This window comes from Larimichthys crocea, chromosome XIII (genome assembly GCF_000972845.2).
Source record: "Larimichthys crocea isolate SSNF chromosome XIII, L_crocea_2.0, whole genome shotgun sequence".
Classification (NCBI taxonomy): Eukaryota; Metazoa; Chordata; class Actinopteri; family Sciaenidae; genus Larimichthys; species Larimichthys crocea.
This window is the reverse complement of record NC_040023.1, coordinates 35,788,152-35,814,814: the sequence shown is the minus strand read 5'-3', so window position 1 is coordinate 35,814,814 and position 26,663 is coordinate 35,788,152. Positions and strand designations below refer to the sequence as shown.

Genomic DNA, 26,663 nt, shown 5'->3' with positions numbered 1-26,663 from the left:
TTTGAAGTTTTATTGGCAAACTAAATAAAGAAAATCTTAATAACTAAAGTGTGACATAATAAAGCGTTACATCACTTGACTGTGCCTGTGCAGGACGGTGGAGGATGTTTTATTCATCGTGCCACAGACAGAAAATCCAAGCACCTCAGTTTTTCTCTGAGGCGTTTAAGTTTTTTTTCTTTTTTTTTCGGTGACAGTTTAACATCTGCGTGCAAGATGAGAAGTGTCTCGCATCTCGAGGTGGCGTTGGCGCGGCAACGCTGTCGCCAGGGCCGGGGCGCTCGTGTTATGTAGCGTCACGGTGGAAAGGTGTTATGAGAGGCATCGCTGCCGTGCTGGAGAATCATGCTGACAGGAACGCATGCATCGACAAGGCTGACGGAGGAGAGACGATGAGTGTGTGTGTGTGTGTGTGTGTGAGGGTGTGTTTGCATTGGAGGTATTTTAGGAATGAATACACAATATGAATTGTGTGTGTTTCCTCTGAGGCACGTATAGAAGAGAGGCATGAACACATGTCGGCATGCATGTGTGTGTGAGTGTGGAGTGGACTGGTGGAGGAGGAGGAGGGGGGGGTCAGCGTGTCGGACTCAAACACTGTCCGCCTGCGGTCCAGGTTGGAGACTTTGTGATCCGTCTTCCCTCTGATCCTCAGAGCGTCGACACTCTGGTGAAATCAAACATGCACATGCTGAGCAGCTTCCACGCAGAGCGGAGAGTCAGCTGGTTGCTCCGGTTCCCTTCGCGTTCCCTGTATAGACTGTTTGTACAGCGCAAATGTCACTTTAAGCTCGACTGTGCCAACAAACGTAGCACAGTATAAACACACGTGCTCGCTTTTGTCGCTTTGCCTTTTTTAATTAGAATTTCTGGGTTGTTCTATGTCACAAAATGAAACTTTTTTATGCATGTTTTGCTTCTGAAGTGCCGTACGTCTTGCAGAAACTTGGTGATAAAATCTTTTACTGGTGTACCGGCTCGAATGTATAAAATGCATTCATGTTTTAAAGCTCTAAATTTTGGGAAATTTGTTTTCTTGGCAAGTTCTAGATGAGAAAATCGATATCACTCATCCGTACCACAGGTATGAAGCTTAGCCAAGAAATAGTTTGGCACGGACACCCTGTGAAACTCTTGTTTTTACACTGCGCTCTTGCACAAATTAAACAAATGAGACATGCGTTAATTAGCGAGCTTTAGAGGTGTTTTTAGCTGGATTTTGTTTCTTGCAGAAAGAGCCAGGTTTCAAATATTTATGCTAAGCTAAGAGAGAGAGAGAGAGAGCATCATCTCACTCTCTGGAAGGAAGCAACTAAGTGGATGTCCTAATATTACTGTTCCTCGAGCGAATTGCAAGAGAAGATGCAGGTCAACCTTTAAAAGGTGGATTTAAGTGAGTGACAGAGCTGGTTTTCTCATCCAACTCTCGGAGTCGAGTGGAGAGACTAACAAAGACCAAAGTTTTGCTGAGTCTTTCTTTGTTTCTGTCCACTGAAATAACTGTTTTGAATGTTTTGTCTACGGAGTCTGGTGTCGAGCCATTTCTGGTCTGGCAAACAGCTGTTTCTGATAAAACAAAAGGTCGCTCTCCTTCCCATAATGCTGTCAGACACGTAGAAAAACAACGAGACTCTTTGAATTAAGGGCTTATTTGAAGGACTAACAAACATAATTTGGGTTGAGTTTTATTGTTTCTGTCTAGTTTGCAGGGTTTAAGGATTACATGTAAAGTAAGATCACTTGTTCTGTGAGTCTGGTTGGACGTAACACCCAACTGTTTGGTCTGCCTGTCATCATTCTGTCTCATTTGTAGACTCAAGTCTGCATCTTCAATTGGACCTCCACAGTCCAAACCTTCCAGGAACCAGTGCAACCAGCCGATCCGTCCACCGCATGTCCGTCGCTCTGATACTCTGAGTTCACCGCGTGCTCTGACGCTCTAAGCGTTTCCTTCTTTCTACTCTCGTCACAGCACCGGTGCCACTGAGTCAAACCCATGGGTGGGGGATGCGTTTGTTGACGGTGTCACACTCATGCTCGGTGAGATCACACAAGAGTTCGACACCACATCCACGAGGCTAAAAAGTCTTGGAAGTCTATTCACCTCACTCACCAACTCCAGCTCTTCCTCTGTCTGCACGGCGGGTGGAGGAGGAGGAGGAGGAGGAGGAGGGGGTAGAAAACAGAGGACGGTTATGTTTCTACAACAACTAACTGCAGTAAAATATGAACATTTGAACTCAAGTCTAAAGTTTAGTCTAAGAAGTATGGCCACAATTATTTGTACACGTCTGTCACTGAAAGCAGGGCCTCTGTCGACTCTGAAGCTGAACTCTGAGCCAGAACTGATCGATGGCTGACTGAAGGACAACGATTGGATCCAGATGTTCCGATTGCACAAGCGAAGAAACTCTCTGCAGCATCTAGATGTGAAGTGTGGAAGCCTGCCTGGGATTTGTCAGTGGATATCTGTGACCCTTTAATTGCCAAGTTCACTTTTCATGTAGACAGAGAACTTTACAGTCAACTGCTGATGACTGAGCTGATCTAAACTTCAGTGATGTTGCAGAAAGGATAATCTGCAGAGACGTTTAGAGACACTGGAGAAAATACTTGAGCTAATTTGAATATTGAAGTAGTAAAAACCCTTCCTAGTAATCTGCATTTGATGTGATATAAATCAACAAATCAGTTTCTAACAGCAGAAGTCATAATACCTACAGTACATAAAGGCCTGGGTGCAATGGGTGCAGAACTTTTCCATAATGGGCCAAATGCAAGAACATTTTTCAGGGTTCCCACTCTTTTTAAGAAGTCATTTTCCAGGACCTTTCCAGGGCGCTTTCTTGACAACACAAGACAGCGCTCGCGGTCATTCAATTTAGTGGTAATGATGTAGGATTCATGATTAATCTGTCTGTGTTAGCTCGCTTGGCTGTTCTCACCACTTCACTACGGTTTTTCTATGTGCAGCATTAAAGTGGCCATGGTAACAGTTCAAATCAAGTGGAATTTATTTCGTTTTACGGAAAATGAATATTTTTAAAAGTGCTTATTGGACGTACTGTTACCATCTCTGTGCATGTATTCCTCAACTACAACTCCAAATGGAAGTTTGATCTTTAATAGTTACGAACAAATTGACAGGATATTTGGTCATTTTAATCAGTTTCCAGGTGTTTCCATGACTGGAAAACTAGTCTCTAAATCTCCAGGTTTTCCAGGAGGTGTGGGAACTCTGATTTTTGGATTCTTACACTTAATTCCAATTGAATCTCGCCTGAGTTTGCTTGTTTGAACCCGATGAACGCCAGCTGTTCATTAGTCCATAAAGTGACGTGTTGTGGACAGAGATTTTTTAACACTGCTGAGCTTCAGGGCCTGCTGCCAGACATGAACAAACTGAGAATGATCCGACTCTACAACTACTGAATGAGTTTCATCAGATTTTTGTGACATGTAAAATCTAAATTCATTCAGATTAAGGCATGAGGCCCATTCTAGTAACAGACAAGGTCAAAATCATCAGATGGATTGAGTTTTATTTTAACCATTTTCTAACCATGATCGGCTCAAGCTAAGAATAAAAAAAGCTTCATTCCTTCTGATGCTCCATTACCAGAAACGACCTAACTGTGGCTGATTTTGATTCGGTTCTGACTACATGTTTGGGAGTTTGAATCTGTCCCCGTGCGGCTGCCGTAGTCGTAGTGTTCTCCTCACCAGCTGCATGAGGCTCTTGCCGCTCTGCGAGGTGATGACCCTCAGGTCCGGCTTGCGGCTGTTGACCATCTGAGGGCTGGGCGGAGGCGGGGACTTAGCCGGGACTACTTTCCCCAGGCTGTTGCCGTTGGATACGGAGAGAAGGCCCGGGGAGGCCCTGGCACTGATGTAGCCATTAGCTGGAAAGAGACACAGACAGAGAGAGAGAGAGATTTAGTGAAGAAGGAGGGATGGAGGAGGTTGTTGTTCGTCTGTTTTTAGTATTTGTATCTACCTGTGAACTCTGTCTGGGCTTGTCTGCCTGGGTGTGTGTATTCAGCTCTTTGTGTGTGTGTGTGTGTGTGTGTTCTCATTAGCGAGTTGGATCGCTCTGTCGCACCACATGCTCTTCATCGCTCTGCAGCTCAAACACTGTTTTTTTGATTTCTCTCCAGCTCCTCCACATCAAACCGTGTCTCTCTCTCTCCAGAACTATTTTATTATTTCCTCTCTCTCTCTCTTTATCTCGACGTCTTTTCCTCTTTTGTTTTCGGCGCTCGGTGAAAAACACACACACACACACACACACACACACACGCACACACGCACACAGGTCCCTGGACTCTTTCCATCTTACACTGCAAAAAATATCTTATTAAATCCAGTTTTTTTTTACTATTTTTGAATCCAATTTCTCAAAACAAGTGAAACATTCATGTAATGCAGTGATATTATTTCAACATGCTTCCGATATATATCACAATTAAGTGGGCATTTTCCCACAATAAGTACTATGTTATTATAGGATGAAATAATATGATGAAACTTTAGAGAAAGAAAAAGCTGAGCGGATGTTTCAGGCCTTCTTGCCTCTTTCCGCTCGGTTTTGAAAACATATATTTTTTTATTTGTTTCAAGAATTTACAGGACATGAGTATTATGGAATAAGAAAATAACAGTTTGATTTGTTTAAGCTTTTAACAAGCGTTACTCAAACAGGATGAAGCAGTGCATTTGTCGGGGACTATTTTCAGCGGAGGATTAATCCACATTTGTTGCTTTAGTGAGTATCTGCACCAGCTGGACGGTGTATGTGGGATTCAGGTTTTGGAACGACGAGATATATATCGCACTTTTATACACACAGTACTTGTTTTAGGATAAAGTCGTTGTTGGTTTTGGTCTCCTGACGAGATCTGTCGACAATAAAAACTTATTGTTTAATAAAAAATAAATAAAAAATACGTTTCTTTGCAGCGTACATTACTTTTGGATTTTCGGCTTGTTTCTCACGGGTGCATTCCAGGAAGATTACGGAACGTTACGTGTGTCGAACGCGCCCTCTTTTGAAACACATTCCAGACTCCTACGTTACAATGCAACAGTGACTCTGTAAGGAAAACACTATACCTGATACACGACGCGCTCCAGTTGCACAACTGCACCTGTGTGTGTTTGTACTTTGACGTCACTCCGCTTTTAAGGAATATATTTTTTCACCTCTGTCTCATATATCCGTTTAAATGTTTCCCGGAGTTTCATATTTCTGAGTTTTCAATCAAATTAAAATAAATAAAAAGGCGATGGATGGGGGGTCTGGGTGTCATGACAACAAGACTCCAGCAGACAGCAGCCTGTCCGTGCTGCTGAGGTCAAAAGAAGATCTCGACTCAAATAGTCAGTCAGTCACAGAGTGTATTAACAGGGGGACAGCAGGGACTTTCCCACACACACACACACACACACACTGTATTCCCCTCGGACAGGGAGAGTCAGGGTGTGTGTGTGTGTGTGTGTGTGTGTGTGTGTGTGTGTGATAGCAGATAGCAGTTCGCCATGATGCCGCCTCCAGACGACAGCGGCATGTGACTCTGCTTCATCTCAGTCACACACACTCCAGGGAGACACACACACACACACACACACACACCATGAACTAACTAACTGACAACAACAACAAATGAACACTGACTCTCTAACAGCTCGATGGGAGGGAAGAAAGGCGGCAAGGGGAGAAAACACAGTGACAGTGAAAAGAGTTGGTTGTTGTGGAGGCGGTCGGGGGAGGAAGGGGTGAAGGGAGAGGCAGGAGGAGGGGAGGGGAGGTTTGAGTGATGGAGGGCAAACGAGGGAAGACAGAGATGAAGAAATAAAAAGTTGGGGAGCTGCATCGAGGAAAAGTTAATTTGAAGTTACTGGTTAGTTAAAGAATAAACAAAGAAAGGGAAGGAGAGATGAAGAAGGAGTTAGGAAACAACGGAGGAGGTAGATAAGAAGGAGAGTAAGAAGGAAGGAGAAGGTAGGGAATGTCAAAAGGTGGGAAGGATGAAGAGATGAAGTGATGACAAGGCAGACAATGTGGCAAAGAGAAGGTGGTAAAGAAAAATCGAAGGAAAGAGGAGGAGGAGGAGGAGAGAAGCTGAGAAGGAAGACAGAAGGTGTCAGAGAGGAGGGAATAAGGAAAAGGTAGACGAGGAGAGAGGAGGTAGGAAAGGAAACAGCAAAGAGGCGTAGGGAATGAGACAAGAGGCAAGAAAAGCGAAGAGGCGGAAGAGTGGAAAGAAGAAAGAAGACATAGATAAATGTGGAAGGGAAGGAAGGAAAGGGACAGAAATGAGGTAGAAGGAAATAGAAAAGTAGGAGGTAGGGAATGACAACAGGACTCAAAGAAGGAAGAAAGGATGCAGGGATCGAGGGAGAGAAGAAGGACATAGAGGAGACAGGAGGCTAGGATGGTAAAAAAGGAAGGAGATGGGAATTGAGAAAGTTTGTACGGAATAATTTATTTATTTCCCAGCAGGCAGCTGACCAGTGAGATCACCTGTGCCCGGCTGCTGCACATGGGACTCTCCTTTTATCAGGTGTTTCTGGGAAATCTGGCAGCCCTTTATGTGTGTGTGTGTGTGTGTGAGAGAGAGTGTGTGTGTGTTGCGTAATGTACACTGAGCACACGTGTGCGTCACTGACTGATGGTAATCTGCTGCTGGTTGCGTTGTGTTCATGTTTGTCGGTAAAGCTTCGCGGTGACCCCGAGTTCTGAGTTACACACACACACACATAGTGGGACAGTGAGTGTATCACTGAAATATGTGTGTGTCCTGCAGGTGCCCTCAAGCCAACACCGCATCGACACACACCCTGGACTACTGGCATCTTTGTGCGTTTTACACTACACTGCAGTCGCACTGGTTTTACTGGAATCCATCGACACGCAGATATTTTTTTGCTGCATTTTTGTGTGTTCCTATGTTCCCTAAAGTCATTTTTACAAGACCCCAGATGCATTCCTGTTTGGGAGGAAGCGTGCGGATCGAAGGGGCCCCAACGATAAATTGTGGAAAAATATACTGTAACACAAAAATGTGACGATACGCAGAAGGAAAGTCGACGCGTGAAAATTGCACGAAAGTGCTGACAGGGAGAGATGTGTCTTAAAGGGTCAGTGCGAAAACACATTTTCCAGTGTTGAATTTGGTTTTATCTGCTGCCTCCATCCAAATACAGCGGAGGGAAATCGAATCACTATGTGAAAAACAACTTATCTGTCCTGTGACAGTGTTTCTGATTGCACTGAATCATCCGCAGACCTCGCTGTGAACAATTTTCTTTGTAAATTCTTGCCACAGGAATCGCTGCCTGTGGGGACAGTGGATGATCAGGAGTAACTGGGACACTTATTTAAAGGTTACTTACTGAACTCGGACAAGATTGGGTGAACTGACCCTTTAAAAACACGTCTCTCAACTCAGCTCTATAGATTCAGGATGTTTGGAGGAGGTTACTCCAACCAAACTCGGATTTTAAAGACGACAACTAGTCGTTTCTTTTGTCTTTACTTCATTTTTACTGTACGTAGAGGAATATCTGCTTTATTTGTTTCATTTAAGAAGATGTAATATTTGTATTTTACACTAAAACCTCAAAGAAAGAGTGTGAGTGAGTCACAGAAACATGTTGATGTGTCTCTGGCTTTATTTATGTATGTTTACTGTTTGTATGAACTTTTTTTTGTTTCTTTTTCATGTGCATGAGTGTGTGTGTGTCTTCAATGTGTATGTGTGTGTGTGTGTGTGTGTGTGTGATGTCTCCTATTACACGAGGCCGGGCGTGGGAATGTGTGGAATGCTGGGTGACGTCAATGGTGACATTCCCGGAGCCCTGAGTCTCTGGACAACAGCTGAGAACGACAGATCCAAGAGAGGAGGAGGAGGAGGACAGGGAGAGAAAAGCGAGGGGAGAATGGAAGAGGGAAGAAGAGGAGGGCAGCAGAAAAAAAAGGAAAAGATGATGGGTGAAAAAGGTTATGTGAGAAAGGATAGAGAGGAGAGGAAGGTGATAGAGAAGTGGGTAAAAGCAGAAAAGAAGGGGAAGTTGGGGTGAGAGAAAGGACATGACATTGACAGAGGGGACGAAGAAGAAGAAAGGAGTGGGGAAGGTAAGGGGAGAAGGAAAAGATTGGGAGAAAATGAGAAGGCAGAGATACGAGATAAAAGTGAGAAGAGAGAGTGGCGGAAGATGGAGGGGCAGGCGGGCGGGCAGCCGGTGGATCCGGTCACCTGAGCTGCATTTTGGGATGAAGAGGTTTCACGTTTCGACACACGGAGGAGTCGTGACTTTGTTACTGCGAGCTGATCCTGACGGTAACACTCAACCACAAGCTGACGTCCATCACGAAACAAAAAAACAAAAAAAAAAACCAGCTGCAGCCAAAGATTCTCCATACACCAAATTCTCGTTTAAATAAACTGAATCGTTCTTTATCATTTCCAAATGACATGAGTAATTAGCACTGATCTACGAGCCTCCTGCTGCTGGAAGCCAATCACATTTATGATTCTCTACAGATGTGATGTTCATGACTAAGAATTAACCCTGGTGAGATCATTTGGAGTGCAAACTACATTTTGTTTTAAACCTACAAGAATAAATACATCTAAATATCTAATATTTGTTGGCATACTTGACCTGCCCTTAGCTAGAACTCTTTGTCTTCTTTGGTTGGGGTTGGTTCGGTTTTTGGTAGGACTTTGCAAGGTCATTGTTCGCTTGCGATACATAGATCTGCAACACTGCAAGCATCGCTGCTGTTCATGCAGGAGCTGCCGGTGGAAAATGTCTTTGTCAAAAAGGAGATGCACAGCGTGTGTCAGGGTTTCCAAGAAAAATGGCCCGTTTCCTGTTCATTCAAAGACGTAAATGTGAAGCCATTGTGCTCGGTGCGTCCACAGCACATTTCAGTGCTCAGGAAATATAATGTTCAATGTCACTATCAGACTCATCATGGCGGAAAAAATACAACAGCTTGCAAGGACGACTGTGAACAGAAGATTAATGAATTGTTGGCAGGTTGGAGGAAACAGCAGTCTGTTTTTAGTCGGAGCTGAGAGATCAGTGATTTAGCTGTGAAGACGTTCACGCTGAAGGCGTGCGCCCTGACAAGCGACCCCAACATCAGTCTGACAAGAAAACTCTGTGACAGATAGAGTTTCAGCACAGAGTTAAGTCAATTGTTGCTTTTTCGGTTGCGACTGATGAGCGCACGGACTTCACAGATGTTGCTCAACTGGCCATATTCATTCGTAGTGCGTTCCTCGAGTTGGTTCCTGGTTTCAGGAGCAACTTTCACCACCCTGACCAACATACGGTCCTCTGGAAAATCAAATTGAGCTGTACATGGGCATTGAACTAAATTGAGGTTGACACCCCTGGGTTAGGGTTAGGGTGGGAGGCCAACAGGACACTGCTGGGAGGTATCCGGGTCCCATTTCGGGGCTAATAAATTACATGATATTGGATCGGTGCATAGACTTGCATGCTTGCCAATACCCGATTCATTAAGAGGCATTTCCAATACTTGTATTGGGATCAGAACAACCCTACTTTTCCCAATCATGGACAAAACAAACGACTATTTTCTATAACATGATATTGTGTTTACGAAGTAGTCAACTGATCATGTGATATTAGGATATTTTCATAACCTACACGTCCTCTTTTTGACAAATTATCACAAAACTGGTGTTTTTTTAACAACACTCGCATTGATCCGGGCCAACTTTTAAGAACACGGCTTCATAAAACATACACTTTCATTAATAGCCTTGAAACACTAATATCAATATTGAAACTTGGCTTTATTCCTGTGATACAGTGCAGGAAAGTTAATATAAATGTATTGATTTCTTTTGGCCAACCTTACCCCCGAGACAATACGTTTATCAAGCGAGTATAGAAAGAAAGAAAGAAAAAAAAAAAACACCTTCCCACCATATCTATTACGACAGGCTGGCTGGCAGTATCTGTGCCGGCTAATGGGATTTAAGGGGAGAGCTCTGGCCAGTGTCAAAGTCACCTCTGAGGAGAGTCCTGTGCCAAGACAAGGGACAGTTGGATGAAGAGGGGGGAGTAGAGGTGGGGTGGGGCGGTAGATAATTCCAGAGAGAAGACGAGGGGGAACAGCTGAGGGAGACAGGATGAAAGGGGGGAGGGAGGTGGTGTAGATGGAGAGATCAGGAGGGGGAGGAAGGGAGGAGCAGTGGGTGAAGACAGGAAAGAGTGAAGTTAAGGGGCGTTGAGCAGACCTGCTGTCAGGATCCCGGCTTTTGTATATTTCGGTCCCATCGTTACGGTAAAACTCTGACATTACTGACTTTAATATTCGTCTCCTGGCATTATGTCGACCTGAATTAGTTTCCAGTTCAAGATGTGACTGAAAAGTTTCCAAGCTCGCCTGGTTCCAGACGTCTGAATCACCGCCCACATCTCTTGATTTGCTCAATGATTCAAATAGGTCTGGTGTTGTGCTCACTGACGGCGGTTTCCCCTGGTTAGAGAAATGAGCGTCCAGTCATAGATTTGTCGGCCGGATAAAGAATGGTAGGTAGCTACGTCCATGAAACACGCTTACAGAGACGGAAACAAGTCTTTGATCGTCGTGAGAAAGGCTCCGGATTCTTACTTGAAGTATTAACTTTTCTACTAAAGTTACAATAGTTTTTCGCCCTTTTCTTCAGCAGGGAGGAGGTCGCAAACTTCTGTACTTAACAAGATCAGAATCTGGTGGCAGTTGTTTGATTTGTCCATGAAATCAGATCAGACCAAACCCACACAGCCTTGATTAAACAGATTAGACGAGTTTAGGGATAGCGAACTGCAAAATTACATCAGCGAGTAGTCTCATTAGCTACTGATTGATTACTAAACTACTAAAATCTTTAACTTTTACTGTTTTTTGTCTCTTTTTGGTAAATTAAATGTGAGTGGAGAGAGAATGCAGCCCACAAAGAAATCATCGGCAATGCTGGTGTAAGACTGGAAAGACCTGTTTCTTTTGAGGTCTTCAAATGTCACAGAACAAACACAGTCAAATACCTCAAAATCTCAGCACGTTCAACTAAAACTCTCCGGCATGGCTTCATACCAAGAGAACAAACTGAAAAAATATGTATCTCCAAGTGGCAGAAATACAGCTTGAACTCGCTGAACTAACTCGATTAGATTATTGAACTATAACAAGATTTAGGAATGGACTTGTTCTTTCGCGGTCGTGTTGGATGTTGTATCGTGTTGTTGCCTTGAAAGTGAAAATTCCAGACAAAAAGATTTAATCGATTACAAACGCTTCAAGCAAAACTCGATCTGGATTTTCGTGAGTTGGCAAAACACGTGACAGGAATGAAATGTTGAGCTCACTGTTCGGTATTTGTAGCAGCTGGCACACCAGACCAGGTCAGAAATGTTGCCAATTTTTTTTTAAAGAAATTCAAATTTGTTCTGGTTTCCATGTCACAACACAGAAACAGAAATCCAGCTGAAGAGCTTCACAACATGTAGTCTTCAGTTTCTGTTCCTCTTTTCAAACTCTGTCCTTTCCCGTTTCTCTCTTACAACCTGAAACCCATTCTGTTCTTTGGACTGTTTACAAGCAGCTTGTGCTGTGACCTTCAGCTGTCGCCAGCCAACAGGTGTTTTCGTGCCTGTGTGCATGTGTGTGACCATGTTTGAGCTTTGCACACGTGACCGCCTGTTTCCACACATAAAACACTCTGCGTCGCTCTGCCTGTTAGTCAGACTTGAAAAAGGATGACTACTTACGGACTGGACTCGGGCACGCTCCGTTTGAATTCCCCAGATCTCCTCCTAACAGAGCACCTAGGACACAAAACCAAACGACCACCATCAAGTATAACACTGTTAAAGATTATTTCATATCAAACAGTTAATCTAAATCTTTTGAAAAATATCATTAAGTCAAGTATGTCATTTAAAAAAAGTGCTTCTGCAGTCGACACTCACTTCACTCGATGAAGGACCATAATTGGTTTCAATTCTGCATTACCAGTTAATTTCTGAGTGGCCGTTTCGCCAGTTCTCGATGGTACTTATGTCATATTTAGAGAGAAAAAAAAATCATCAGACTCATTTTAAATTGCGAGCAGAGGATGACATTCACCCAACGTTATTTAAAAAAAACCATACAGGATTGTTATTGTGACGCCTTAATTCAACCAAAGACATGAAGAATTATAGAAATGACCAACTGATTTAGAACTGAGGAGGAAGTTGTGTAAGCTAAAAAATGAATGTTGCAAATCAATGCTGCAAAAAATGAGCCAATGATACCGCTGATGAGTCGTATACCTGAACTAAAATCTTTGTTTTGGGGGAATTTAATTCACCTTTCCATCTCTTTTGTATCATATAAAATATCTAACTTTCCTGATTTAGAAGAAGATTGAGATTAAAAATAAACACGCTTCTTCTGAACAATCATTTCAGTACGTAACGTTGTTTAATACTTGATGCCAGTGTGTAGGATTTAGTAGCATGTAGCGATGTAGTTGCAGATTGCAGCACCCTCGCCTTCTGAGCATGTAGAAAGAGAAAGTAGCAAAATCAGCCACGTTATTTATATTTAACCAGTGTTTGGTTTGTCTGTTCTCTGCTACTATAGAAACATGGCTTGGTTCAATGCAGAAGTGCCAAAAAAAACTGCAGTTCCTTGAACGGCCACTTGAGGCTGGCTCCATAAGCCCCCATGTTAAAAAGTCCAACTTCACAGCAGATGTTTATGTTTACAGCCTGGTAAGGGCAAGAGCGACATATTCTGGGCTCTATGGAATCCATCTCGGATACGAGGTCCATTCTTTATGTTGTCAAAAGGTTCAGGTCCCATAAATCTGACACACTGGACCTTTAAATTTCAAAAAAAGCTCCAGCCCTGTTCGCAACCAAGCCGCTACATTGACACTGAGGTTTTTTAAAGCTGCACTGATCAATGTTTACATATAAACAGTGGATTGCATGACGATGTGTAATGTGACAGGGGTCGAACGGCAACGCCACAGTGATTTATCACCCGACTCTGTTGTACGGAGCGTTTAGCATCTTTTTTTTGATATAATGGTCCACGACGTTACCGTTCTGGTTCAGTCAGTGTCGTATTTACAGCTTGTTCCACAAAATCAAACACGCTCTGTCCCTACAGCAAACATATTTCAAGTACAATATATCTTCGCATGTTTTTCTTCCAAACAGCAGACTGCATTTTTCTGCACTGACACTTATTTTCCCTGTTGTGCTACACATTCAGTCGTTTTGGCTCCAACGCTCTTGTAGAAACTTGAGATCATTAAGAGTGACTGAAAAATATCTGGCTGGATTCAACGCACGGAAAAAACACCAATAAGCAAAAACACGATGAACCCAATACATGTGTGCTAATGTGGGATGCATAGCAGGGTACAGGAGGGCATCTGCATGGCTGAGGTTATGGGAAGGAGGGAGGAGGAAGGGGGGCACGTCCATTACTGCTATGTGAAACCCTCTTGCCTCTGAGAACGGCATGTTATGAAAGATGCTGTAATGCATTTGTTGCGCGTTACATCACCTAATTCTGACTTACAATGAGATTACGCTGGTCGGAACAAAGCTTGATAAGTAACCTTGTCTGAGACTCAAAAATGGGGCACAAATCCTTTTAGTCAGAGGGTGAAGGATTGGTTTGCCACACAGAGGCAGCACGCACACAGGAGTGTACCAGCCCCAGTCAAGGAAATGATGGATTTCTGTCATTATAAAGGCGGTGCGCACTTATTTGAGCAAACAGGAGTTACTCACACTGACAGGTAACCGAGCGAGCAGGCTGGATATCAATACACCGACACGGGCTGACTTTCTTTGGGCTTATTTTGCTGCTTGTATAGTCTATAAAACTCTACATAAAGTCTATATAGAGGGTAGAAAAAAAAAAAATCGCACCAATTACACCTTATGAAAAAAAAAAAAAGGTCTTTAAGTACATCACCATGACAACCATGTCTATAAAAGGGTGGTTCGAAGAATCACTGCAGCAGTTTGACACGTATGGAAGATGCCAAAAGATTGGTCTCACAGGAAGAGGAGCGGCGGCCGCGGGGATGTGACTCACGTATAGATAACACAGGAGGGCTGACAGATGCTGCTGATCAGCATTAAACACATTATGAACCACGTTTATAGCAGCTGTCACTGGTCATGTACTTACAGTCCTTTTTTCCAAGTGTTTACTCGTGGGCAGGTGATATTAATGTCCGCTCCACATAAAGCTGTGACACATAGATTAACACATTTATAACGGGTAATCTAGACCTTATTAAGCTGTTTGCATTATTTTGTCTTCAGTCACATCTTGGTTATTTTATCCTTCATAGTTTTAGTTCAGGGGTTAGTTCATAATTGAAGACTGTAGTCTCCCACCTGCTTTGAGCGTCCCTGTTCTCAAAGTTAACTTTTTTGTTTGGGCATTTTCTGGGGGGCTTTAATATCACTGTGCGTTCATCCGCTGATAAACAACCGAAGCAGCGGGAGGAGTGGTGCACACTGACAGTATGTAGGCCTTGAGTTTGACACATCTAGTTTAGTTAAGTAAGATTTTAGGGGGCGCTATTTTTTAAAATGAGCCTTTTATTTTGACAGTGGGAGTGGGTCCTCTTCCCGGGTCTTAGAAAAGGCGAGATGCCACTAAATGCTACACACTGCTCCTTTAACTTTTGGTCAAAACATTTAAATGTTGTAAATATTTGCATTTTTCTGAACGTCATAACCACAAACCGCTAATATTCAGTGACGTCAACGATGTTTTCTCACAGCTTTTATTTTTAAAAGATCTATTTTTAGCTCGTCAATGTCTTGTCTTTGTCATGGAAACGACACTGTTGTCTGTCTGCTCATGCTGACCAGCAAAAGTTCAAGACAGGAAATCAACAAATTCAGATTAAAGAAGTCACATGTGTTTGTTTTTTTTTAAAAATGATTTAATACTCACACACTCATGAGTGCATTGAAAGCATTACTTGTTGTTGTAGCGCTTCCTCCTGTCAATACTGGCCTCCAAAAAAAAAATCTCTTTTAAAAGCAATTTCAAAGTAAGTGACAAACTCTTTGTAGCCAGTGTGGACGTGGAGGAACAATTAGTGTCACCAACAGTGCTTTCAGTATACGAATAGGCATGTGAGGACTGTTTTAAGACAGGCTTGGAGGAAAAAAAAAAAAAGATGCTTTAAATCATGAATTTAAATGGAAATCTGAGTGTCTGTCTTTTTTTTTTTTTTTGAAAGTTGTCTCCGTTTTGCAGTTTCTGCACTGCAACAGAACACCTGTCAGTCAAACCGTGTGGGCGGCAATCTGAAGTCTTTTTCCTTCAATCTTCTTTTGTGGAAGTTTAAAGTTTTTTGTCTTTTTTTTTCTCTTCTTCTTCAGTTTATTTCAGCTGCTGCTGCCGCATCAGAGGATTATTCAGGCAGACAGCTACCGCATCACTGTGGCATTTAAATGGATAAAGCTGGAATATACTGGCTGGATCAATCAGCAGCTGAGAGTATCTGGACGTTTATTTATTAGAAAATGCCACAAATGATCGAACATGCTGCGGAGCTGCACAGAAACTGTTTTTTTTAACCAAAGAGCTCCAGCTGCGTTTCACCTCGTCTCTTACCTGCGCTCGCAGGTCGCTGTGGTAACCCTGGCGACACGGTGTTCCTCTGCAGAGACGGTTGCTGTGGCGACAGGAGGCGTGGGTCTGTGAGGGTGGAGGTGACAAAGGAGGTCGTGGTGACCAGGGCTCCGCTGGGGTTGTTGCTGAACTGGAGGGCCGCTGCTGCCGCTGCGTTCTGATTGGATACTGGCACGGTGACTGGCATGGAGAAGGTGGGCTGTGGGACTGTGGACTGGTGGAGAGACAGGAAGAAGGCGGGGCTCAGATGTGTGCCTCACCGCACAGACATGACATGTGTACAGTGATGGACAGGTGATCAGTTAGTGATCTGCAGCAGCGCAAACGAGCCCGCAGGTGGAAAACACACAGTCACACCGACATGAACCAATCACAGCAAGAGTCTTTCCAAGACTTTAAATCATCATAGCAGACTTAACTCTAATGTTCTAATGTCGTATCCTGGTGTACAACTGCAACAGTAAGATTTAAAAGTAAAAATTACGCTTAGCGCCGCCAGAATCTACATCTCATCTTGTCATTTTTGTCTGTGTATGTGTCTTAAAAACTAATTTTCAAATAAATGAAGTCATTTGTCTTATTCTTTCTAACTACTTTTGTAAAGACACAGTGCAGCAGGAGGTTTCCCGCTTATCTAAAAAGAAATAAACATGACTCAGCATGAGTCTTAAATTGACTGATTAAGACATTTTATCAGTGGGAAATCCAAATATTCTAAAAAAAACATCTAAATGGACGTTTAGCTTTCATTTTAAATGACTGAAGAACTGTTCAATTTCAAATAATTTAAATGACTTTTATTATTATTATTTATTTAATAAAAAATACTCTCTACTCCATGTTAAGCAATTTCTGTTCATATTTGAGTTATTTCCTTCAAATAGGAGAAAATTATTTCAACCTGTATCCAACAGGAATCAACCTTGTTTTTAAGAATTGTATAGAAATGTGAGTTGTGTCTGTTTCTTCAGGGGTAAAAAGAAGAAAGCAGGTCACTGCACAAGAATAAAAAAAAAAAACATTAGAAAACAGTTGAAACGAGTTGATTTGCATTGGAAACAGATTGAGCTATTTCCTTCTGCGCTGACAGACGTTCACTTGTTTTAAGGAAATGTTTGACACCGTGACAAACAAAAAAGACTCGATATGAAGGTTTTTGTAGTGTAAATTTTTAGTTTTTAAGGACTTCAGTGGCTTAAAAAGATGGAAACATTATTATTTATTATATTAAAAATAGATTTATTATTATAAACTGGATCCTGCAGACTCCATACTAATTCTAAAAGAACATACGCAGGTTTCGTTCCATTACTTTATATTATTACTGACCATTTTCACATTGATTTCCATCCTTCCAGGCAGTGATGGGATTAAATTCATGTCATTAAAAGTGTAAGAATTACTTTTGTATTAGGAAATCGATGTATCAGAAGTGACGCCAAGTATTTGCAATTTTATATTCAAGTAATAAAATGTGAAAAACACTGGAAACAGTTTGTGTTTTGGAAATGAACTCTTCAAACACACATCATATCTTTCTCTGACACACACACACACACACACACACACTCGGTTTTAGCATGCAAGGTGACTTGGTGGAGAGGCCAAAAAGCTGTGTCGCCTTTCACATCTCATGCCAGCTTAAAAACTCTTGACGCAGCAGCGGGTTATTGCATCGTGTTATTGGTGACATTTCATAGCGTGCATGTCACATTCCAGCTACATCGCACCACCACCCCCACTGACATGTGCTCATCACCCGGGAACATTAGGAAACCTACTGTGCCAAAGATGTCGACGTTACGTGTTAAATACTTGTGCGGGCGTTTGTACCTCAACATCTTGAGCCCTCGGGAAACTACTTTTTATTCATTTAGATTTTTTTTTAATTAAACAGGCAACTTTGCCACCTGAGCTGACCTCTAAAAGTGGATGACCAGACAGCTGAGGGTCCTGGAAAAAAAAAATAAAAATCAAGGGCAAGGACCTCGGGGTTGTCCAGCCATCCGACCCATTTCACCCTGTTCCAACTCAATCTGAAAGAAGGACTTCTATATATAGAATATGGGCCAGTGCTGCACTGTACTGTACTCAAACTGCCTGGGACCCAGTTTAACGGCAGCGGAGGACGAGGGCACCTTCCTGCCCTCGATCTCTGCCTCTTTTCTCTCTGCAATGTTTTGTAACTTTGGGTTTTTTTTTTTTTTTTTTTTTGGAGGAAGAGGGCAGGGGACAAATAAGTGATTAATATCCTTTCTTTGGCAACACTTTGACTTCTGTCCAGATTTCTGAATAGTCTTACTAATCGTTTGGTAGGAAGTTTTTCAGAAAGGAGCATGCAGTTTGGGTCTAATTATAAAGAAGAAAAGCTAAATTCAAATCCACATATGTGTTCATTTATTATTTATTTCACTCTCCGTATACTGTACGGACAGTAACAGTTATTTCCAGAAATTTTAGCTCCCTACTCTCTGTTTTATGATGTTTCACTGCACGGGGAAAGTGAGGATAAACTAGCTGAAAAAAGATAAGTCTGCCGGAGCAGCCGGCATCCAAAGAAAAACCCCTGACTCTTCCAACTTTCAGAGATTTAAAATTTCCCCCAAAGAGGAAGTTTGTAAAGGAGAGCGTGCAGACAGAGCTGCACAGTAAGTGGTGACCAGGGCGGGTGAAGATAGCAGCTAAACAGCACTGCACCACTGCACACCGGCCAAGCAGAGGGTAAAAAAGGTGGAGGGGGTGAATAAATGGAGGGATGGATGGATTGATGGATGGAGGGGGTGAAGGGTTAGTGCAAAGGGGACGGAGGTGTGTAAACACGGAGCGTATGCAGCACTACAGAAGATTTATCCTCACGGGACGGGGGGAGGCAGAGAGGAGGGGACCTGGTTTGTCTGCAGCCGAACGACATTTCACTGTTTTTTAAAGCTGGAATCCAGAGTGACTTACAAACAGGACGGGACTCAGCGTCTTTGCTGAATGATAGATGATGAGGGAATCGAACGCGACCCTCCAACCTCAAACTGTTTTGTCACTTTGTACAAAGTCAAAGGATATTTTTACGACTGCAGATATATATCGCTTATTGGGAATTCAGAGTGAATACATGTAGGCGCATCCAGGGGGATCGCTAAATCACGTTCTCTGTAATCCTAATTAGATTTTATTTTATTTTATTTGTGACGACGTCAAGAATTTACAAACGCATACCGATGCCAGTGTTTTCTTTTGACTAAATCTGACTGTTTATGGGGATACATAGTAAATGCATCAAATTAAAAGTTAATTCAGTATTAGTAGCATTTGTCCATAAAGTAAAAAATAATAATTTAAACCGTTAAATTAACGAATAAAATTAAAAGTTTGGTAGGTGGCTAGTTGAAAGTTTCTTGACTGGTTTAAGAAAGAAGGAATCTAATCAGCGTCTTCTTCGCAAACATACATAAATATTGAACATCATCAGTCAGGATAGATGCATATTCAGATCAGATAATTTGTCAAATATTTCCTGCTGGCTTGATATTTATCTTAACACTTTCTTCGGGGTCTTTCTTTGTACCTTAACTGCAGCCCCACCACCACAATCCTCTTTATTCGTCTCTTTTCACTGCTGTGTGTAACATAACAGGACCTCCATGATGATGATGCCAGCGTCTGGTTGCTAGGAGATCAGTGACATAACTACAAAAAAATAAATAAATAAACCTCTTCACTTCTTTCTCGAAATCTGAATTTGAAATGCGTCCTCGCCCCTTCTCTGCACTGTGCTCCGCTGAGCATTAATCCGTGTTTTTGGCAAATTACAAGTGAATTTACATCTGCCCACTCCTGATCCATTTAACACTGATGCTCCTAAAAGCAGACAGGAGGGTTAATTGGGCCCTGCCCGTCATTCTGCAGATTTAACACTGGCAGAGAACCTGTCGGGTAAATAATTGACTGGGAGCTTTTTTCTGCGTGAAGAGAACAAAAAGACAGGAAGAGGAACCTAACCTATTTTCTCTCAGAGGAGCTCTCTTAACAAGGGTGTGTTTCCTGGATGCAAGGGTAAATCTGAATGAATTTAACTCATGGCCTAGTTTGCCTTTTTTCATTTTTCCTCTTGTCCTGGAAGCCTTTGAAAGTTTTTTTTTTTTGGATTTTTTTAAACTTTAGTATTGTCACATTGTGTTTTTGTTAGCAGCTGTGGATCTGAACGCAGAGGCGACACCGGAGAAGTGTTTGGGCGACCTTTAGATGTCACAGCAGTTGTCCAGTGACTCTGCAACTTTATTTATATTTGAAACAGGGATGTCAGGTTTTGGGTAACTTTGCTTTCGACATGCTGACGCCGATTTACTGGTTTAATTTTGAAGAAAAGTACAAAATGTTGTGGCTTCACGGTGAGGCTGGTCTGATTGTGATGGTGCCACGATTATCTATCAGGAATTACGTAAGAAGGGAGGATTAATTCGCTCTAACCAATCAGCATTAACAAAGTCACACATACGTTAAGTTGTTTCGTTGGCAGCAGTCGGCGGGTAGCTCGACTTTGAGCTCATCAAAATGTTTTTCAGCGTGTCGCAGTACCTCTCGACGGCCTGATGTTCTTTGGCTCGAGGTACCGAACTCTTTGAATCCCTCGCTTTCTAACTTATCACACTTTCTCTCTCCTGGCGAGCAGCGATGCGATCTTTGGCTACGACGAACAAGCTGGTACCAGTAGCAGTACTACTGACTCTGTTTGCTGACTTTCTGGAGGAAGTGGTTCCACACACGCGCCTCATATTTTATCTCGGCCTGCTCGATAGCGAAGCTGACATCCAAAATTTTAATATTATTGGAAAGAAACAGCCTTTGGAAAACTGTTTTATTTGCAGATGATTAAAAACAATGTTTATTTTTTTTTAATGCTTTCGTGGTGTGAAATTGCAAAATGAGTCTAAGGGTCACCCGACACATAAATGCCTTTGAGGATCAGCTCGAGAAATGATAATGTTTACAGAAAAAAACAAACATATTCCTATACAGCTGCTTTATTCTAATCACAGGAAACAAACACGACTAACAGTCTATAAAGACTAATTGTACTGAGAATGTTTTTATTTATATTTATATATATTTTATTTACACAATTGTTTCTTTGTTCAGTAAAATGTGTGATTTGAAAAGACGGATCTAAAAAAACTAGATGTGATTAACTGTGCAGCTCAAGCAGCGTTTCACATTCACACCGAGCCTCTACAGGAAAAATGTTCAGCTCCTTGCTCAAGGGCACCACGGAGCTCGTTGTTAAAAGGAAGAAATCTATTTCTTATTCAATTTCCCAACACAGAATCTCAGAGCCAGAAAAAGGATCAAACCAGAGACCCTCCGGTTAAAAAAAAAAAAAGCGCTGCCTTTTTCTCGCCTACCACAGCAGTGCCAGCCTAACAGGAACAGATACGTTAGCTCAGGGCTCGTCTAGCCAAGTGTCCTGCCCCGGTCTCCCTTGCCACTCTCTCCCTACCTCAGGAGGTATTTTAGTACAAGTGGGATTAAGCTTGTATATCCCTGCCCCTAGCTGTCATGCTGGGGATTATGATGCTGAAGGAAAGGGGGGAGTGGTGGGTGGTGATGTATGCCTCCGTTTTTGCTGGTCGCCCTGTGAAAGGTGTGCTGGGCAAACCGGGTTGTCGGGCAGGCGGGCTGAGGGGTTGTGTGGACGTGGGGGTGGGGATGCTACCCTGCTGCCGGCGTTTGTCTAACATCCAATCGTTAAAAAAAAACGCCAAGAGCGCCGTCTCTCCAGGGGCGGTAGATTGAATTCTGTTCTTCTGATAGAGAGTTTAAAGGGATATGTATGTAAGCTGTTGGCGATTCATAATAACATGAATCAATGCTTTTGTGGTGGCTCTGTTTTAAAAAAAAAAGGACCCTCATGGGTCTTATTTATGTAGCTTTGTTCAACATTTTGGTCGTGATGGATCGACCGGATCGTGAAGTTACACACTGTAATGGGCATTCTGGTTTCTCTGCCATGTTTGTTGGACAATCTATCGTCTGATCCATCAATACATATAGTTTGCTGTGTCTTAGAGGCAGATCAGCAGCTGGTAAAGGTTGTTGTACAACCTGTGTCTCCAGATTACAACAACTGCTTTAAGAAATGAAGGTTTTCAGCCAAAAGCTATGAAAGTAAGAAGACGTTTCCCCATGCAGCCACAACAGCACATGTATAATTTAAGCAATAACCTCTGTCTAACTCTCCTGCAGCGCGTCAACATGACTGCGTCCCATCCCGAGTGACCAATCAGAGAAGCAGGCAGACAGGAAGAGGGGCCGTAAATTGAGTGCTACTCATTAAAGTGACATTAATGGCATTATTGAGCACGGAGGAAAAATGAATCACGGAGAAATTGGCACAGTGGTGGAGCGGTAAAAGGGCCTTGGCAGAGCGCCAGTCAGGAGGCAGAACCTGGATAATGTCAGGCGCACATCCAGTCGCGGGAGCAGGACCACGCTGGGACCAAAGTGACCTCAGTAATACTGTAAATGACGACCGGTTAGCGGCTGCACCCTGGCTTTCTCTCTCTCTCTGCGTTACCTGCATCATGTCAGGAATAAACCCCCCCCCTGTGCACGCAGCCTGTCTGCAGTTGCACGCTTGTTTCCTTCGTGTTGCTAAGTATTACACAATTGGTACTTTCAGCCAAGCAATCCGACTGCTCAAAGGCATGCTCCAAACGTGTTGATTGTTACCATAAAGCATGATTTCCCCCTGTGATATCGGTTGCTATGCCAACTTGAAAACTGGGGACCTAGTTAGCACTCCTCTCCTTCTGTTGTTTATTCTTGTACATTACTGAACTTGCAGAGGCACCAGAAACAGTGTATTAAAGCCGTAATACTCCCGAGGATGCTCTTCACTGTGATGACTGTAACTTCAGATGAATAATCACAGTATAGCATGCCCTATTTGGTGTTATACTGCTTTTTATTTTTTATTTTTAAGGATTTCTTACGAACACAAAGTTATATCTGCAGCGTTGCAGAATAAAATGACATCTTTTATCTTTTGGCGTCCCTTTTTTTTATTAGAATAAGATGTGAAATCTGTCAGAACAGGTGGACGATGTCACCTGGTGTCCACTGCACATGAAATGTTTAAAAGAAAGTCCAGATATTTTCTTGTGACACGACAACTTGAGGCATAAACTCAGAGAAAAGTGACACCTGATCTTTGAAGTTGAGTGTTTGAAACGATGAATCGATTCATCAAATGAACCTGCAACTATTTTAAAATCTTGTGACAGACATGTTCCGATCATTTTAAGATCAAAACAAATCATCTGCAGATTAATTAAGAGCGATTGTTAGTCGTTTATTTTTAAAGTTGGACCTCTCAGCCTCGCTGCTCTACCTTCCTTGCTCGGGCACACACCATCAGAGGGGGTAGTGATTTGGTGGATGTGGGGAGGTGCTGTTTGGTGAGAGGTGAAGTGAAGGAGGTAAGGGGAGGTGGAGTGAAGGCGAGTGCTCTGTGAGTAGTCAGGCCGCCGTCAGCAGCAACACAGAGGGGGGGAAGTGGAGGAGGTTGAAGGTGGATGGGGGTGGGGGGGCACGGTACTCACTGACAGCCTATAGTTCTGCATCATTTTATCAAACTCCTCGTCAATTTTTTTGTATTTCTCCTCAGTGCGGGGGGTGAGGGAGAAGGGCTCCTCGGGGTCTGGGCTCTCAGAGTCCCGGTGCTCTTTCTTGTTCAGAGCCTTCGTTCCCCAAACAAAAAGAAGAAGGAGACGGCAGACAGAGAGAGAGACAAGAGAGAGGGTAGATAGAGAGAAAGAGAAGAAGAAAGAGTAGGTTAGATAAGGTGACAAAAAGTGTGACGGTACTCACGCCATAGCGCTTGAAGAGGCTGTCCAGGTCCTCGGTCTTGCGGTACTTGTCTTCGTTTAGCGGGCTTTGGTCGATGGAGTCGTCCCCGTCGGGCTCGGGGCTGTTGCAGCCGTTAAAGCCTTTCTTTCGCAACGTCTGAAGCGGTCAGAGAGGGGTAGAGGAGGAGAAGGAGGAGGTACATTTACATTTCATTTATCATGCACATTCTTTTGCGATAAGACACACTCTGTGAAGCCCCTTTTCATTTTTTTCCATTTTCACACAAACAGAAATGACCATCTTGACTGCACCACATCTGTAAAATCAGATGGAACGGCATCACCCTGGTAATAACTCACAAGGATGGTTTTTTTTTTCCATTTCTCTCTCTTTCCGAGCAGCATCTTGTAGAAGTAAGAGACAGAAAGGGCCCTGCATAAAACACAATCTCAACCTCTGATAATCCTTGATCGATTTGAGGTCAACGTTCGTAACATCTGCCGCCCACGTGAAAGCAAGTTATTACTGCTGAATCTGCACTCGCTCACCCGGCAGGTGCTCTCGGAAAAGGGTGAAGAAACTACCGACTGAAAGCTTTGAAATCAAAGGATGTGGCTTTAGCGAACAAGCACCCCCGTCTTGACAAAGCGTTCAGGGCCTGCTGCAGCTGCCAGGGCAGAGAAACTATGACTAAAACCTGAGCCGCATGTCAGAATGCACATCGAGGCATCGCACCTCTGCACACTGGCTAATCAACAGTGTTACTAATTGGTGTGAAGCTTTGCGCTGAGGAAAGCGACTGAGCGGTGAAAAAAGGGTAAAGGGTGTGTTAGGAGGCAGGCGGCGGTGTTAGCGCCGTGGCTAACGGCAGTCAGGTTGTGTCAGTGTTCGCACACTTTGGAAAGGGCGAAAAGAGGAAGAGGAAGAGAGAGAGAGAGAGGCTCTTATTTTGAGAGGATTCTGCTAAACGAGATTTGCCGTTAAGTAGCTTTGCCTGGTGGGCCCTTGACCACACAGCCAAGCAGATAGATCCTCGCGGCAAAATGGATCTTAAACTGGAGCTGGAGAGCCTTCTGTGGTCCAAATACAAGCTTTAAGTCCTGAGTGGCATAAGATGAAGAAGAAGAAGAAGAAGAAGAAAATCCCTCGCCTTGAAATCTATCAGCAAAAGGAAACAAAATGTAGTACACTGCAAAAAAATCTAATCATACTTCAAATAATGTTTATGTAAAGTGGAGCCTATGCTGAAATGCAGTTCCTCCTCGGTCCGTCGATGATCTTTGCCGATTTTTAGACGAGGCGGGCGATACAGTACACCCAACGCGGCAGCACTTCGGAAACCTGTGGGTGACGTCACGCAAACGCTGTCCGTTCTTTATTGTTGTGATTGGTCGTACTCCATTAACTACAAGTCATTTATTCTTTGCATGATGGATAACCATTTTGCAAATCATTGTTGTTGGACTTAAAGAGTTTGAAATGTTCTTTTTCTGCTCTTCTAGGCAGCCATTGGCTTCCATTCATTTACTCTAAACTTACAGCTGCAATAATTGAAAAATGGAACCAGCTGTAAACACAGCATTGACATATTATGACCTTATGAAGTAGCCTGTAGTTAAAACTAATATTGTTTGTTCATTAAAGACTTTGTTATAGAAAATTATGACTGGTGATTTCATAGATTATCCAAAGTACTCCAAGATCATATTCAATATTTCACACACCCTATATTTTCTTTAATTAATTATGCTGTGTCAAGTGTGACCGCGGTCTAGTGGTGGTTTGATTAAAACATAAGCACATGTTCCACGACTCCCACTGCGCACAATCACTGCTAAATGAGGATGACTCAACAGCATGCAATTCAGCCTCGGAAGTGGAGCCAGCGGTAACTCGTACCTGCAAGAGCTGCCGACAAAAACCCCCTCAGAGGAGGCAGAGACGCTTAATTTTGGATGAGTTAGTCTTAAGTCCTCCAAACAGGTGAGGCCAAGAGGGTAATGATGGCACGTGGATGTCGGGGTAAAGAGACTTTCAGTTTTAATAACAATGGCGCTCTTTGATAGGAATCTCATTAAAACTCGAAGACATTATTATCACCGCGGTGTCAAAGCTGTGTTTTATCTTCCCACAGAAACAGGTTATTAGACAGATTTGTTCCAACATGGAGACAGTCGCCTGATTCAGCTGTTCAGTCTCTCCAGAACAAGTCAGTCCTCTGATCTGCAGCTTAATGCAAATTTAACGCACGGGAGCCACCGCCACACGCTTTGTTGTCCACAGTTCACAGAAAACACACTCTGCTGTGGCAGTTGGTGTGCGGATGTGTGCATTCGTGTGTGCGCGTGTGTGTTCTGACCTAAAAATCAAGGACAACAAAAGAACGATAGGAAAAATACAATTCATAGAAATAAAACCGCTTCGACATGACAATGACGGCGTGTGACAGGGGGCTGCGAGGAGGACGTGATCGAGGCGTGAACCTCCTGCCCCCCGACTGTCAGGACACAAAGAAATAAAAGAGACAAACTAAACGGTGATGACACTGGAGCCATGTTGGCGCATTGTTCACATGTACCGACACACACATTAGTACTTGTGGGGACCATCAGTGACATAATTCTGGTCTTTTCTAACCATAAACCCAATCATAACCTAAAAGATAGTTCCGGTTTCTTACAAACTGGGTCTTATTATCCTCGTTTTGGTCATTATTTCTATCAGGATAACGTCGTCAAGCAACACGAACAGGAAGATAATGAGGTTATAAACTAACCAACAACTTACTAAACACTTTTTTATTGAAGTAATACTGGAAGCCGTCAGCCATCAGGGCGTCGACAGACCTCAGGGAACGACTAGTGCTCCTGCATGAAACCCGAAGAAGCCCAGAGAACCTTTTTGGCGTATGCATCCATTGGAATGAATGTGGCACCAACTCGTCTCCTGTTTCCTTAATGCATCGATAGCAAAGTGTTTTAAATGTTTAAATGAAACAGATTTGGAACTAATCCGTCAACTTTTGCCCATATTTTGTCTGTCTTTCGGGTCGTCTGACTGCTTGCGTTTCTTGATTGGTTAACTTCGTTTAAGTGACGTCTGCATGTTTCCAATATTAGAACTGCTAACA

General features: G+C 43.0%; 1 protein-coding gene across 10 annotated transcripts in view; it reads right to left on the bottom strand.

The window, feature by feature from the left end:
* Positions 1-26,663, bottom strand: part of mef2d (myocyte enhancer factor 2d) — a 93,254-nt gene that overhangs the window by 11,799 nt on the left and 54,792 nt on the right. For 6 of the 10 annotated variants that reach the window (XM_019277292.2, XM_019277300.2, XM_019277299.2 and 3 more), the window contains exons 4-8: positions 23,287-23,424; positions 15,677-15,908; positions 11,797-11,853; positions 3,724-3,902; positions 2,105-2,134 (exon numbers count right to left, since the gene is read on the bottom strand). In XM_019277292.2, the coding sequence (XP_019132837.1) occupies positions 2,105-2,134; positions 3,724-3,902; positions 11,797-11,853; positions 15,677-15,908; positions 23,287-23,424 (636 nt within the window). Of the gene's footprint in view, positions 1-2,104; positions 2,135-3,723; positions 3,903-11,796; positions 11,854-15,676; positions 15,909-23,286; positions 23,425-23,554; positions 23,690-26,663 lie in introns of all 10 variants that reach the window. The other 4 variants (XM_019277297.2, XM_019277295.2, XM_019277298.2 and 1 more) reach the window with 4 other exon arrangements.